The following is a 16,580-nucleotide window of genomic DNA, read 5'->3' as shown; positions in this document are numbered from 1 at the left end:
TCAAATCATATAAATGAGCAGTAAGCAGAGAAAGTATCCATTGGATTATTCTTCTATTTAAGAGAATCGGCTTCAGTTGTAAAGGAGACACTGTCTTACTGCCAAATTCAACCACATTTTACTCTATTCTTTCTTTTGCTGATTTCTTTGTTATAGGAATACTGTTGAATACCCCTCCTGAAAATGTCCTCCTTTTTTTTAGCTTTCCTGATCTTTTTGATACTGAATTTCCCACCTTGCAGATAACAGTTCCTGTTTTTTTGGAGAGGGATACTTTTTTCCTCTCTGCGTTGCATGGTACATTCCTTTTCTTTTTTTTTTTTTTTTTTCCATTTTGTCTTTTTTCATGACCGGCAACGGATCGCAACCCTCAGTGTCGCGCCCGTACCAGACCGGGACCGGCAACGGGATCGCAACCCTCGGTGTCGCGCCCGCACCTCGCTCAGCCAGTGAGCGGCCGGTCTGTATGTGGGATCCGAACCCTCGGCGGGAGCGCCGCCGCGCTCCCAAGCGGCGCACTGTAGCAGTGCGCCACTGGGCCGGCCCATACATTCCTTTTCTTTAGAGAGCTCATTCATTCTCATAGTATCAGCTGTAAGTCCCCACTCATAATACTCCATCCATATTTTCATAATAACTCATATAACACACACAACAACAAATTTTAGGGAGTTTAAAAAAACCCCTAAAGCATAATATAAGAATGCCAAGATAAGGAGAGACTTAAATTTTAAAAAATTCCTGCCAGGGAATCATTCAGAGGTTGCTGAAATTTTGTGATTTCTAGAGTTGAAGGCATTGAAATATATTCCATTATCCTGATATTTAACCAGGATAGGGATGGCTGTTCAGGTCAATTGGTTCAAGTGTGGTGTTATAACACCAAGGTCAAGGGTTCAAGTCCCTGTACTGGCCAGCTGCCAAATAAATAAATAAATAAATAAATAAACAAACAAAAATATATATCTAGGCTGGAGAGCTCTGTCTCTTACGTGGTGAGATTAAGGTTAAAAAAACAGTCATTGGGAAATGTATTAGTTTGATTGACTTAACTAGCTTCGAAGGTCAGACCATTTGCTGTGAATAGAGGTGGAGCTTTCATATGAAAGATGTGTTCAAACTATGAACTAGTAAGCCTTGGAGGCAGGGCAGATGATGTTTCTCACTTTTTGGGATCAAGAATTTGAGGACCTATGGCTCTTCTGGAGCAAAAGATGAAGGATATTAGAGATTCTCATTGGTGGACAAGTGGAAGTGAACTACACTCCTTCACAAAAGAGCCTAGACAGGACCTAATAGGGAGTTAGACAGGAACTCTGAGGTTTAGTTTAGGGCCTGTAAACTCTGACAGTGATCACTACTAGTGACATTATAAGTCTTACAAGGCAATATACTTTTATGTTCTCTGAAGTATTGTTTTGTTATATACCATGTCTGCCGTCGTGGAGAGCTGAAGAGTAGGCTTTATCCACTGTGTAGTCAAATGGGTACAGGGATAAAAAGCAACTTGAAATGAATTACAAGATTTTGCTCTGGAGAAGCAATGGGCTTGATATGGATGGTATACAGAAATGACAACACACCAAGGGAAGATTTGTAGAATGTATTAACAATGTTGCTAATTCCTAGAAATTGTTTGGAAGAGAGAGGCCCAAGGAGAAAGACTGGATTTCCTCCCAATTAGAGTAGTTGAGGACTCAGTTGAGGTTTGAAATTTGAGAAAGGGAACCTTATTTTTATTTTTAAAAAGATGACTGGTTAGGGGATCTTAACTCTTGACTTGGTGTTGTCAGCACCATGATCACCCAGTGAGCTAACCGGCCATCCCTGTATGGGATCCGAACCCATGGCCTTGGTGTTATCAGCATCACCCTCTCCCAAGTGAGCCACAGGCTGGCCCGGGAACTTTATTTTGTATCCATTCCAATAGGAGGAACAGAAGTTACATGCACACACAAATTGTGCACACACAGACACACAGTAAAAAACAAAAAGAAACTAAACAAATTAAAAATGGCAGTGAAGGGGAGTTAAAATTATATTATTTCACTTTTTTTCTTCTTTTGATTTTTTGGGCGTTGAATTTTTAAGAATAAAAAAATAATTACTGGCAAGTTGCAAAACAAAAAACAAAAAAACCTTTCTATTTTTCTATATTTTTCAGAGTGGATATTTAAAATCATAAAAGGGTAAGTTTCTTCTCCTCTAACAATAAAATTTAATTGATCAAAAAATTTAAGGGAAGGAGGATTTTAAGGCCACAGTCTCTCTATATTATATCTCCCTCCTCTCCAAACTCCCAAAATGGTACAAAGGGTACATATAGGTGAAAATAACTGAAAAAAAGAGAAAAATACCTATTTATTGTTACTTAAAATTGAATATGGGGACAGTTGCTTCAATAAGAAGCTACTATAAGGGCTGGCCGGCTAGCTTAGTTGGAGCACAGTGTTATAACACCAACATCAAGGGTTTGGATCCCTGCACTAAAAAAAAAGAAGCTATTATATCTTTTCTTACAATTAAATAAGTATGTCACTTTTAACATTATCCTAAGTCCTGTTTATAAAATCTTAACTAATCTGCAAATGTATTTTGTATATCTATAGGTAATACTTGCTCAAAGTTATAGAGAAAATTAGTTCACAGTTTTAAGTCTGGTGTTTACATGGAAAGGAACAATGAATGCTGAGACATAATGTTAAAAGTTTATGGGCCGGCCCGGTGGCACACTGCGCCACTTGGGAAGCGCAGCGGCGCTCCCGTCCGAGGGTTCGGATCCCACATACAGAGGAGGGTTGCAATCCCGTTGCCGGTCCCCGGCCTGGTACGGGGGCAACACTGAGGGTTGCAATCCATTGCCGGAAACGGAAAAAGACAAAAAAAAAAAAAAAAAAGTTTAACTTTTGTGGGCCGAGCCCGTGGCGCACTCGGGAAAGTGCAGTGCTGGCAGCGCAGCAGTGCTCCCGCCGCGGGTTCGGATCCTATATAGCTCACGGGCTGAGCGCGGTGCAGCCGGTCTCAAAAAGGACAAAAAACAAATAAATAAATAAAAGTTTAACTTTTGAAACTTAAGGACAAGTTTTAAAAATAGTTATGTGAACTAATTATAAAAACTTATTATCTGTTTTTTAAAATGGTCCTGAATCAAATGTTTCTTGGGCCACTTGCAAGTAAGTACAATTCTACAGGAGTCTTACACAGATGTGAAGCAGATCCTGTAGATCCTTTTGCTCACTGTGCACAGCCCTCACCCCCACCAAAATATTTACAGAATCTTGAATAAAATGACAGAGAAGACAAAGTTACCCTACATTTTAGGTAGCTGAATCTTTTCTTCTGACTGGTCGGTACAGGGATCGAACCTGGGACCTTGGTGTTATCAACATCACACTCTAACCAACTGAGCAACATGCCAGCCCATTTAACTGAATCTTTATGTGGGTTACTTTTAATTATATAAGTAGGCATCCATTAAACAATATATTTTATTTTTTCTTAGGTATTTATGGATTTATCACATTCATTAGATGTATGACTATGTAGTAATCATGTTCCCATGACAGAGTTGGAAGCATGTATCTGAGGGTTTGTTTTTCTTTCTGACTTAGGGGGATGTTTTTCTTTTTGAAGAAAGGCAACACAATGTCAAAGATAAATGTGATATACCCATACTATCAGAAATGAAATAATGTAGTTTGTAAGGTAAATATCCAAATTTCAAGTGATTAAAAAAACTCTAACTGCTTATAACAATTAGCAGTGCAGGACAGTGGAAAGAACATTGCTTTTGTTTTTGGGGGTTTTTTTTTGGTGGCTGGCCAATATGAGAATCTGAACCCTTGACCTTGGTGTTACAACACCTTGCTCCAACCCTCTAAACAACTAAGCTAACCAGCCAGCCTAGAACATGACTTTTGGATCAAACAGATGAGGGATCAAATTCTCCGTCACTTAAGTGTTGTATAACATGGAGCAATTTATTGTCCAAATTTTAGGTTCCTTCATCTAGAAAATGTAAAAATGTCACCTACCTCTTGGGACTATTGTCAGAGAGAGAGGAACTAACCAATGAGGCTGTATCTACATTATGGTAATTTCACAGACAATAATACTATGTGAAAAAACATGGTAATGTTGGCATCTAAAAAACACACATTTAAACAACTTTAAGGACATAAACTTCTAAATACTGGAATAATAAATATAAATAAAATACTAAAGCACCCAAAATAAATTGGGATGTGAATATGTACAGCAGATAGAACTAAGGGGAAATATGTATATTTACATATTTGTAATGATACCACACTAATTAACTGAATATTTTATAGAATATCTGATAGCATAAAATAAGATATATAGAGATGTTCATATATTTGTACAGGTAATTCCTGTCAGAATATACTCTAAGGGTTAGGAAAAAAAGAAATCTACACAAAAAGTTGCACAGTAATGTCATTTTTAATAGCAAAACATTGGAATAACTTAATGACTAACAACAGAAGAATGGCAAATTATGGCATATCAACCTGATGGACCATGGACCATGACACAGCTCTTAAAAATGATGAGCTTGCAGGTCACACTGATACATAAAAGTGTATATTTAAAATATCTCTGAGGGGCTGGCAGGTTAGCTCACCAAGGTAACACCAAGGTCAAGGGTTTGGATCCCTGTACTGGCCAGTTTCTAAAAAATAAATAAATAAATAAAAAGATAAAATATCTTTTTAAGATAAAAAACTCTTTTTTTACTCTCTTTAAGAGTAAAAAAATCACTGCACAAAACACTGTCTGTACTACCAGCTATTACCACTATGTGAAACTGTATGTATGTATGTATGTATATATGTATGTAATGATAAGATGTGAGTTTATATGATGTAAGTAAGGTAGAATTTCCCAATAGGCATGCTGAAGCAGAAGGTATTAAAACACCATACCGCAGGACAGCTGACTAGAGACTGGGGAAGCTAGTTGTCTTTGGACAGGACATCTATCTAGAATAGACAGTATTATTGTGAAGTTCACTGGTTCTTTTTTGCTGTAAATTTGACTATGTTACTAAAACCTACAAATTCTATCTTCACTTCGTTTCTACTAAACATTTCAATTCTGAAATCTCTATGTTATTCAATCTATATGGTCCCAAATCAAAATCATAATTCTAATCTCCAAATCAGTGAGATCCCACACTTTCTAACTTTCATGGTAGCATTAACCATCTCTCATTAGCATCATTGACTCAACTGACATGTGCATGTCCCCTTATAGGCCAATGGTTTATTAACACAGTTTTCCTGTAAGATATATCATGACCTTCCTCTTCACTCTCACTGCCACTGTCCTACTCTACTCCCTCATTATGTCTACCATATATTGAGAGCTAAGAAGGTGCCAGGACTATGCTTAATACCTAATGAACATTGTCTCATATCCCCAGATACCCCCCATAAAGAAGGTATTATTTTTATCTCAGGGCTTAAATAACTTTCCCTAAGTCTAGTAAGTAGTAAAAGGATTTAAACGCAGGTACATAAGACTCTAAATCTCACTCTTTTACCAAAAAAAAAAAAAAAAAAAAGGCTGGCAGATTAGCTCAGTTGGTTAGAGCATGCACCAAGGTCAAGTGTTCAGATCCTCTTACCGGCCAGCCATGCCCCCCACCCCAAAACAAGAAAACCCCCCCAAAACCCCCAACTCATTCTTTTTCTGTTACTCTATTCAGCCCATCAGTTAGGTTTTTTTTTTTTTTGGTCTTTTTCGTGACTGGTAAGGGGATTGCAACCCTTGGTGTGGTGTCACCCGCACTGCACTCAGCCAGTGAGCACACCGGCCATTCCTATATAGGATCCAAACCCGTGGCGGGAGCGTCGCTGCGCTCCCAGCGCTGCACTCTCCCAAGTGCACCACGGGGCCGGCCCCATCAGTTAGGTTTTATATACCTTTGTGCAACTTCTTGAGGGGAAACGAAAGAGCCTATATAATTTTTCCTTCCAAAGGAAGTGTTGCATATATTTTAATACCTGCCTATGCTTTAGAGGAATCGGTTTAGTACATACAGTACCTATTGAGGCAGTCTTCCACACAGCCTCTCCTGGTATCATCATCTGGCTTCTTACAGTTACAGGTGGTAGCTTCGTAACCAGAAAGGGGTTTGACATCAACATAGACATCTTGAGAAGAGAGCAAAGAATAGTTTGTGAACATATAGGCTAATTTTTCAAGTTCCAGGGTAAGAAGAACATCAGTGGTATAGAGGCAGGAAAAACAGTTTCCAAGTTACTCACTTGAACGGATTTTTTTATATAGTGGGACATCTGGCTTTTTGTATAGCTAGAAGAAAAAAAGAAAAATCATGATATAGCATTTAACTTTAAATGCCTGACAGTGGCATCAATCACTAAAAATACAGGAAATTATCCAGGTGCTCTGCTCAGATGGAAATATTTACAAGACTTTCTGGGTTGGATACATTTCAGGGAAACTGTTGGTGTGATCACTTTTTACTCCTAAATAAAAGGTGAGAGAGAATAAGATTCAACAGAGAAAGCATTACATTGTTTATAGACGGCTGACCAGTTAGCTCAGTTGGTTAGAGTGGGGTGTTATAATACCAAAGTCAAGGGTTCAGATCCCTGTATGGGCCAACTGCCAAAAAAAAAAAAAAAAAAGAAAAAAGTTTATTGAAATATATTTTGAATTATATGTTTCTTCAGCATGTTGTTGGATAGACTTACATGAAAATTACACTGAGCACCAAAACCATTCATTGGGACAAATTAAGATTATATTTTCCTCTATCAAAAGTAAGTAAAATGTACATAGGGCCTGTTTAGATGGTCTGGGTAGGTATATGAAATTAAAAAGATAAGTACCCTGGCTTTGCAGTCTGGAAATTATGGGAGTAGACATGTCAAATATTTTTGTCTGTGTGATTGGCCGGTACAGGGATTAAACTCTGAACCTTGGTGTTATCACCAACATTCTAACCAACTGAGCTAACTGGCCAGCCCTCAAATTTTAATTAAGGCAACTAATTTAATGAATAAAAGGGACTGGACAGGCAGGAAAAATGGAACTCTCACATTGTAACAAAGAAGGCATTAGGGGGAAAAAAAAAAAAAAGAATGCATTAAAAGAGAGGTAGTTAGCCTGCCAGCATTTTGCCACAGAGGACAGTACTAAACAAATAGCAATTTGGACTAAGGTTGACTATTTATAAACCTATTGGAATAATCTCATCATCATTTTTCAGTTGGTATATCCAAAGCACTCTCTCTCCTTCACTGTTAAAAACTCTGAGGCAAATATCTAACGTATTGATACTCTCAAAATTTAAGATGGGCCATCAGAGAAGAGGAATGCAGAGGCGAATGTCAATTGCTTTTGTCTTTCCAAAATTAACCTCTGGCGGCATTTTGGCAAAACCCAGGAGATGGTTCACCTCATTTGCATTACTACTTTTATTTTCTAATGGTTGTTCTCAATAGGAGGCCTCAGGGCTACAACTTAATACAAAAATCACTGGGGGAAACTTTTCAATTAGGGCGGCAAGAAAGAAAAACAGAGACGTCCTATTTTTAGTTACTGATATATTTAAAGATCTTTTAAAAGTACAAGAGTGTTAAACATTTCCCTGCTTCCTTTGGTAGAAGAATATCTTTTGTATGTGAAAAATAAATTCCAAACTGATGGGAAGGAGCCAACAAAAATAAAGCCTGAAATTTCTCAGTGCTGCTGGCAGTACATATAAATTCTCCTGAGATCTGCATCAAATAGGATTCTTACAGAATAAGAATCTTTGCTACCAAAATAAAAGTCCAGAGTAACAACAAAAGGTTGCCTAGGGAAGCAGGAACTTACTGCTATTTTGCAGTATGAGTGAAGGCAAATAGGTCACATTAAATATGGATGCAAATTCATTTTTCTTAGTCTCTAACCTTCACAGGGACACTTCCCAATACTTCCTAAGATGAAAACATAACAAAGAGGTAGAGAAAAAGACTTGCATTCCAACCCCTCCCTCTTTATCATTTAAGAATGAAACCTGGTAAATAGGCTCTCTGTACCTGATTGTGTTTCCACTGCCAGAGGATGTCATAGGGAAGCTGGAAGTCAATTCTCTTTTGTCTTAGATACTTCCCTGAAACAAAAAATACTATCAATTTCAACACCTATAACAAAGAGGGGAGGGGGTTTAAAACAACCACAAGATCTAATACGCATTGACTAGAAAAATAAAGATTTCTTCATTTTATGGATTATCCTACCACCAATTTTTAACTTTAGCTATTCTTTCCCACCATACTTCATGTAATATATAGTATGTTAAAGACATCTTTTAATAGTAGTCTACATAAAACAACTAACACAAGGCTGGCCAGTTTAACTTGGTTAGAGAGCAGCCTTATAATACCAAAATCATGGGTTCAGATCCTAGTACTGACTAGTTGCCAACCCCCCCCCCCACCCCCAAAACCAAAAAACTAACACATCAAAATTACTACCAAAAATACACAGGTCATTATGAAGCTAACTAAATACTAAGAATTTTTCCTTTTTTTTTTTTTTTGTCTTTTTTTTTTCGTGTCAGGCAACGGATCGCAACCCTCAGTGTCGCGCCCGTACCGGACCGGGACCGGCAACGGGATCGCAACCCTCGGTGTTGCGCCCGCACCTCACTCAGCCAGTGAGCGGGAACCGGTCTGTATGTGGGATCCGAACCTTCGGCAGGAGCGCCACTGCGCTCCCAAGCGGCGCACTGTAGCAGTGCGCCACCGGGCCGGCCCAAGAATTTTTCAATTATTAAAATTATTAACCATAGGGCCCAGCCGGTGGCGCAGTCAGGAGAGTGCAGCGCTGGGAGCGCAGCAGCGCTCCCGCCACGGGTTCGGATCCTATATAGGGATGACGGATGCGCTTACCGCGCTCACTGGCTGAGCGCGGTGCGGCTGGTCTCAAAAAGGACCAAAAAAAAAAAAAATTATTAACCATAGAGCATCTGGTACTAACTCTCCATTATTACAGATAATCTAAGGTTGATTAAGAAAGGGGAAATTCCTGCATTTAAATAACTCAAGAGTTTTTCCATGAAAATTTATGATCTGTTAACATTTTTCCTAACTATTGAAACACTACTTTTAATAAGCCAATTTCAAAGCCTCATTCTACCTTAAAAAGCCCTCTCAAACTTCCTTACTCTAATAATCTTTCTGTCCTCTCAAACCCCTATAATACTTAATTTTCTTGCTGCAGGACTTATACTTTTCCTCGTTATTTGGCTATTTGTCCTATAATTCATCACTACACCAGAAGTGCTCAAAGTGTGCTCTGCTGGCTTCAGGGGATCCAGAGATTAAAACTATATAAATAATACTATTGAGATGTCATATGCCTTTTTCATTATGCTGACATTTGCACTAATGGTATAAAATCAGTAGTGTGTAAAACTGCTTGGCACTGTAGCGTGAATCAAGGCAGTGACACAAAACTGTACTAGGAGTCACTCTATTCTTCCCCACTACATAACTGAGGGGAAAAAAAAAAAAGGCCAGCATCATTTAAGAATGCTCTTAACGAATAAGTAAAAATTATAGTAATATTCCATGTGGCACATGGAAGTATGCATAAAGGATTTCTGCTGCATACTGAAATACTATGGCTGTCTTAAGGAGAAGAATTTATGCAAATGTTTCAATGATCTGCTGATCTAGTCGCTTATTTCATAGAATACCATTTTTACTTGTAAGAACTGACAAACTACAGTTATTCAGACGTGGGTATTGAAAATGAGCAACATGAACTTGTCACTTCATCAAACACAATTGACTTTACTTGTTGCTAATGATATAATTTGAGATTTATGTGAATTTATTGGAATTTTGGTAAACTTGTATGTACTACTGTAAGCTTCTTGGTTTTCCAATACTTAGGTTTTTCTGATAAAATTAATGGTGATATTAACAAATGTGAATTTTTTTGGATACATACAGGGAATGGAAGAGCTACATAATTCAGTAATAAGTATTTTTCAATGGTCAACACATGAAGTGATAAAATCATACATGGGTAAACTCTTCAAACCGAAAGAGATCAATAGATTTTAATGCAACTGAGTACCAAAAAAAAAAAAAAAAGGCTCATTGACTTCAGACTCCACATTGCAACTAACCTGAAGGAACTATCACATTTATACTTATGGTACAATATCAAAGAAGCACATCCACAATTATCTGAAATTGCTATTAAAACACGCCTCTCTTTTACATATCTGTGTGAGGTCAGATTTTTTCATCTACTTAAACCAAAATAACATCACAACAGATTAAATGCAAAAACAGATCAGAAAATCTAGTGTCTTCTATTAAGCTAAACATTAAAGAGATTTGCAAAAATACAAAATAAAGTCACTTTTCTCACTAAAATTTTGTTTGGTAAAAAATTTATGTTAATGGGGGCCGGCCCATGGCTCACTCGGGAGAGTGCGGTGCTGATAACACCAAGGCCACGGGTTCGGATCCCACATAGGGATGGCCGGTTCGCTCACTGGCTGAGCGTGGTGCTGACAACACCAAGTCAAGGGTTAAGATCCCCTTACCGGTCATCTTTAAAAAAAAAAAAAAAATTTATGTTAACATGTAATATGTAATAAGTTTATTGATTGGACAAAACTGATGCACAGATTACAGGTATCTCTAGCAGGAAAGCACTTATGGAAGTAAGGTAATGTTATAAGATTCCAGATGGTTACAGCTGGTGGAAGACTAGAGTCCACTTGTTGATAGGGAACCAAAGGTAAATGTATAACTATGAAGTATATACTAAAAAAGTGAAAACAACTCAATGGGGAAATAAATCTTGGTACATACAAATAATGAAATATTATGCTGCTATTGCAACAAAATGAGGTATATATGTATTCATATGGAAATATAGCATGTTCTTCAAATTGTAGAACAGTATTATAATGTAAGCTCATTTCTGTGAATATTAAAAAGAAAAAAAATTAAATACCTATACATGGTGGGGATTGACTGGGAAGGGGCATGAGGAAGCTTTGTGGAATGATGGTAATGTTATTAAGAATGATTTGGGTTAGACAGCTGTATGCATTTTTAAAAACTCAGCAAATGTACATTTAAGATTTCTGTATTTTACGGATGGTAAATTCACCTCAAAAGAAAAACCTATAAACAAATATTAAGGTCTTGGTTCTGGTATATATGCTGAAATATTGAGGGGAAAGGAAGTATATCAGTGTCTGAAATTTACTTTGGAGCATATCCAAAACTAAGAAGGATTAACAAATGTATAGAGAAATGTATAGACACATATATGATTCATCAAATTATGTAAAATGTTAATGATAGAATTTAGGTGGTGGGATATTGTGTGTTCATTTTAAAAATTTTTTCAACTTTTTTGTGTGGTAAAACATTTCATAATAAATAGTTGGAAAAAACAGCTATCTATGTGTAGGGAAAAATTTGAAAGGGTATATGCTAAACTATTATATCTTTGGGGATGGGCTTCATCTTTATTTATTAATTATTACTAATTTTTTTTTGGCAGCTGACTGGTACAGGGATTCAAACCTGTGAGCTAGGTGTTATACGGCTGTGCTCTAACCAACTGAGCTAACCTGGCCATCCTGGCTTCATCTTTTAATTCACACTTTTTTATTTAAAGATATTTTTTTCTTTTTACAATGACAATGTACTCACAGATTCTTTTTTTTGGTGGCTGGTTGGTACAGGGATCGAACCCTGGACCTTGGTGTTATTAGCACCATGCTCTAACCAACTGAGTTAACCAGCCAGTCCTTCACTGACTCATAATAAAGGTAAATGTAAATTTTTTTTTTTTCCTTTTTGTCCTTTTTCGTGTCCGGCAACGGATCACAACCCTCAGTGTCGCGCCCGTACCGGACCGGGACCAGCAACGGGATCGCAACCCTTGGCGCTACGCCCGCACCTCGCTCAGCCAGTGAGCGGGAACCGGTCTGTATGTGGGATCCGAACCCTCGGCGGGAGCACTGCCGCGCTCCCAAGCGGCACACTATAGCAGTGCGCCACCGGGCCAGCCCGGTAAATGTAAATTTTTAAAAAGTCAAAACTGGTCTTCAGAAGATATGACAAATCTCTTAATGAAAATGGTTAACTGCTTTTTTTTTTTTGGTGGCTGACCTGTAAGGGGATCTGAACCCTTGACCTTGGTGTTACTAGCAACATGCTCTAACCAAGTGAGCTAACTGGCCACCCCAACTCCTTTCTTTGCCAAAACATGTTTTTTCCAAAGAGAGTGTAAAAGAATAAAAGAGTAGATGGAAAATTCTGATTTTTTTTTGGCAGCAGGCCAGTACAGTGAATTTTTTTTTTAAAGAATACTTTTTCTTTCTTTTCCTAGGGAAGAAGGCATCCATAGCTACTCCAATTAACCTCACAGACACAATTTTCCAACAGCCCAGTATCTTGAGGTTTTCCCTAGCATCACTTCTCCACAGGTGGTGCAAAGCTTTTGCCAGCATTATTCCGCCTTTCTAATCCATATACTGAGATCTAGGAAAAAAATGTTGGGTCTGCCATTCCTTTCCTGGAACATTTCTGAAACCAGTTGCTCAATATCCATGGGAGATTAGTTTCAGGACTCTCATCAAAAATCTGAGGATGCTCAAGTCCCTTATATAAAATGGTGTAATATTACCATAGAACCTATGCATATCCTCCCATATACTTTATTTATTTATTTTTTCCTTTTTGTCTTTTTTCATGACTGGCAACGGATCGCAACCCTCAGTGTCGCGCCCATACCAGACCGGGACCGGCAACAGGATCGCAACCCTCGGTGTTGCGCCCGCACCTCACTCAGCCAGTGAGTGGCTGGTCTGTATGTGGGATCCGAACCCTCGGCGGCCACACTCCCAAGCGGCGCACTGTAGCAGTGCGCCACCGGGCCGGCCCCTCCCATATACTTTAAATCGTCTCTAGATTACTTATACCTAATACAAAGTAAATGCCATGTAAATAGTTGTTATATTGTACTGTTTTTTATTTGTATTATTATTATTTTTTTTTTTTCCCTTTTTGTCTTTTTTCGTGTCTGGCAACGGACCGCAACCCTCAGTGTCGCGCCCGTACCGGACCGGGACCGGCAACGGGATCGCAACCCTCGGTGCTGCGCCCGCCCCTCACTCAGCCAGTGAGCGGGAACTGGTCTGTATGTGGGATCCGAACCCTCGGCGGGAGCGCCGCTGCACTCCCAAGCGGCGCACTGTAGCAGTGCGCCACCAGGCCGGCCCAAATTATTTGTATTATTTTTTATTGTTGCATTTTTATTCTTAATTTTATTTTTAAAAATATTTTTGGGCCGAGCCCGTGGCGCACTTGGGAGAGTGCGGCGCTGGGAGTGCAGTAGCGCTCCCTCCGTGGGTTCAGATCCTATATAGGAATGATCGGTGCACTCACAGCCCTCACTGGCTGAGCGCGGCGCGGCCAGTCTCAAAAAAGGACAAAAAAAATAAAATAAAATAAAAAATAAAAATATTTTTGATCCGTGGTTGGTTGAATCCCTGGATAAGGAAACTGTGGATATGCAGAGTCAACTGTAATTCAATCCTGTGCAGTGCGACCCACCTAAAGAGACTTTCTAGATCAACTTCAGCTAGAGATGATGCCCAAGGCGAACCTACTCAGGAGCTTGTCGCTTGGAAACAATGATTCTTTAGTTAATTTCCACTTAAAAAATGGAAAAGAAAAACCAATTTCTACCCATCTGAAAATCAGATGAGATAAAATCTTTTGTGGGTTTTTCTTATCATTGTAGTAGCAGTGAGTCTTGAGATAGTCCTGTCACTGATCACTAGGGAAGGAGCAAGGAAATTCTTTGATGCCCTATGAAATAAAATTGAATTTATAGTGTTAAATAACCATTATCAGAGGCCAATGTTTTGGACTAAATTCCTGTACTAGGCCCCAAAAGACCAGACTAAAAATCCAAATGGAGTCACCCCTGCTATGTTTCATTTCACTGAAGTTGTGGACTAAACTTGGTAAAGTCAGGAGAAAGATGTAACAGTCAATTTCCTAATAGGACAATCTTCAATAGGTATGGGAATGAAGTTCCCTCTGCTTTAATCCTTACACAAAAGAGAGACCTACAGCTGGCTAGTCAGCTCAGTTTGTTAAAGCATGGTGCTGGTAACACCAGGGTCCAGGGTTGGATCCCTGTATGGGCCAGCTGCCAAGAAAAAGAAAAAAAAAGTAACTTTGAAATGACCAGTCTGATTTTTGTTATTTGTTTCTGCTTTTATCAGCTTTTTCTGTCTCTAAAGCCTTTGTTATTTGTAATAAACTTTGGAGCATTTCTCTGACTGTCGAATGGTGCTTCCTGAATTGATCCTGACATTTGGCTCCAAATAAACTTTACAAAATTATTTCTTCCTTGACAGCCTTAATTTCGGTCAACAATGGGATCAAAGTCATTTTAAGGAAGGGACTACAGGAAATTTAGTGTTAACTCTGAAATCTAAAAGGGGAAAGTCCATGCTGATTTTCTTTTCCAAAATCAATCCTAGTATGAAGGGGAAATAAACAAAAGGACTTGGTGGTTGCTATGGTTTGAACATCCCCCCAAGAGCATGTTGGGGCCTGATCCCCATTGTTACAATATTAATAGGGTGGGAAATCAGACTCTCATATTATTTGCAAGGTGGAGCCTCTGGGAGGTGATCCTGAGAACTCTGTCCTCATGAATGGATTAACCCATTCATTGGATTAATGGGCCAATGGTTTAATGGGTTATTAGGGAATAGATTGGGGGCTTTATAAGGAGAGGAGGAAAGCATGTGAAAAATGCTCTCTTGCTGAGCCCTCACCATGTGATTGCCTGCATCACCACGGGACTCTAGAAAGTTTCCACCAAGAAGAAGGCCCTCACCAGATGTGGCCCCCTAGACTTTGTACTTCCCAGCCTCCAAAACTGTAAGAAATAAAAAACTTTTTTCTGGGCCAGCCCATGGCTCACTCAGGAGAGTGTGGTGCTGATAACACCAAGGCCCCGGGTTCGGATCCCATATAGGGATGGCCGGTTCGCTCACTGGCTGAGCGTGGTGCTGACAACACCAAGTCAAGGGTTAAGATCCCCTTACTGGTCATCTTTTAAAAAAAAAAAAACTTTTTTCTAATGAATTACCCAGTTTCAGGTGTTCTGTTATAAGCAACAGAAAACTGACTAATTCAGTGGTGGAAAATCTCCACAGAAAAGTTCCACTGTTAATCAGGTGGCCATACAAATGAGGAAATCAAAGGGGAGGAAGGTACTCAATAATAAAAAGGAGAAGGATAATGGCTTTGCCTCTCCCTATTTCAAGAGAATATCCTAAAATCTGAGAAAAACTTGGCTTTTTAAAAAGAATTATGGTGACTGCCTTCATCATTTTAACTGCAGATGTCTTTTGTAAGATTAGGGAAATTCCTTTTTAGTTCTGAGAGTTTTCTTTTTTTTTTTTTTTTTTGTCTTTTTGTCTTTTTCCGTGTCCGGCAACGGATCGCANGAACAGGTCTCTATGTGGGATCCGAACCCTCGAGCAGGAGCGCTGCCGCGCTTCCCAAGTGGCGCACTATCCAGTGCGCCACCGGGCCGGCCCATTCTGAGAGTTTTCTTCATTGTCTTTATGATGAATATTTTTTCTATAATCTTTTCCCCTAAAGTCTTTGTTCTATAAGTTATCCCCAGGTTTATAGCCAGTTGGTCAGACGTACAGGTGACAACCTACTACTTGTGACTGGCCTCTGAAGTGGGGACAGCTTTGTGGGACTGAGCCCTCAGCTTGTGAGATTTGACACTATCTCCAGGTAGATAGTGTCAGAATTGAGTTAAATTATAGGATATCCAATTGGTGTCTGCATGGATTGAGTTAAATTATAGGATATCCAATTGGTGTCTGCATGGAAAACCCTCCACAAATCTGGGGTCAGAGTTGTGCTGAGTGGTGTGCGACAGCAGAAAAAAAGTTTGTTTTTTCTTCAGATCTGGTTATAACACTGTCTTCAGATCTACTTTATCTGTTATTAATATACCAAATTCCAGCTTCATATGTTTACTGTTTGCATGGTATAACTTCCAATCCTTTTACTTTCAACCTCTGTGCCTTTATCTTTAAAGTAGGGTTCTTTTGGTTATTTGGATTCTGCTTTTTTATTGAGTCTGACAACACATGCCATTTTTAATAGTGGCATTTAATCTATTTATATTTAACTAGTTATTGATATGGTTTGATACAGGTTTTCTATTTTGCTATTTGTTTTCTTTCTTTCTTTTTTTTTTTTTTCCTAAAAGATGACCGGTAAGGGGATCTTAACCCTTGACTTGGTGTTGTCAGCACCACGCTCAGCCAGTGAGCAAACCGGCCATCCCTATATGGGATCCGAACCCGTGGCCCTGGTGTTATCAGCACCGCACTCTCCCGAGTGAGCCATGGGCCGGCCCCTTGCTATTTGTTTTCTGTTTGCCCCTTCTTTTTTTTTTTTTTTTTTTTTTTTTTTTTTTTTTTTTTTTTTTTTTTTTTTTTTTTTTTT

The 16,580-nt window shown here is 38.8% G+C and overlaps 1 protein-coding gene across 1 annotated transcript in view; it reads right to left on the bottom strand.

Moving 5' to 3' along the window:
* The window catches only part of ASH1L (ash1 (absent, small, or homeotic)-like (Drosophila)), a gene marked incomplete at its 5' end in the record, with an annotated part of 126,394 nt that overhangs the window by 25,268 nt on the left and 84,546 nt on the right, over positions 1-16,580 (bottom strand). Inside the window, 3 exons of the mRNA XM_008588220.1 lie at positions 6,071-6,179; positions 6,294-6,339; positions 8,076-8,149. Of these exons, the coding sequence (XP_008586442.1) occupies positions 6,071-6,179; positions 6,294-6,339; positions 8,076-8,149 (229 nt within the window). The remainder of the gene's footprint in view (positions 1-6,070; positions 6,180-6,293; positions 6,340-8,075; positions 8,150-16,580) is intronic.

Source organism: Galeopterus variegatus, unplaced genomic scaffold (assembly GCF_000696425.1).
Source record: "Galeopterus variegatus unplaced genomic scaffold, G_variegatus-3.0.2 Scaffold4721, whole genome shotgun sequence".
Taxonomy (NCBI): domain Eukaryota; kingdom Metazoa; phylum Chordata; class Mammalia; order Dermoptera; family Cynocephalidae; genus Galeopterus; species Galeopterus variegatus.
This window is presented reverse-complemented; position numbering and strand designations above follow the sequence as displayed.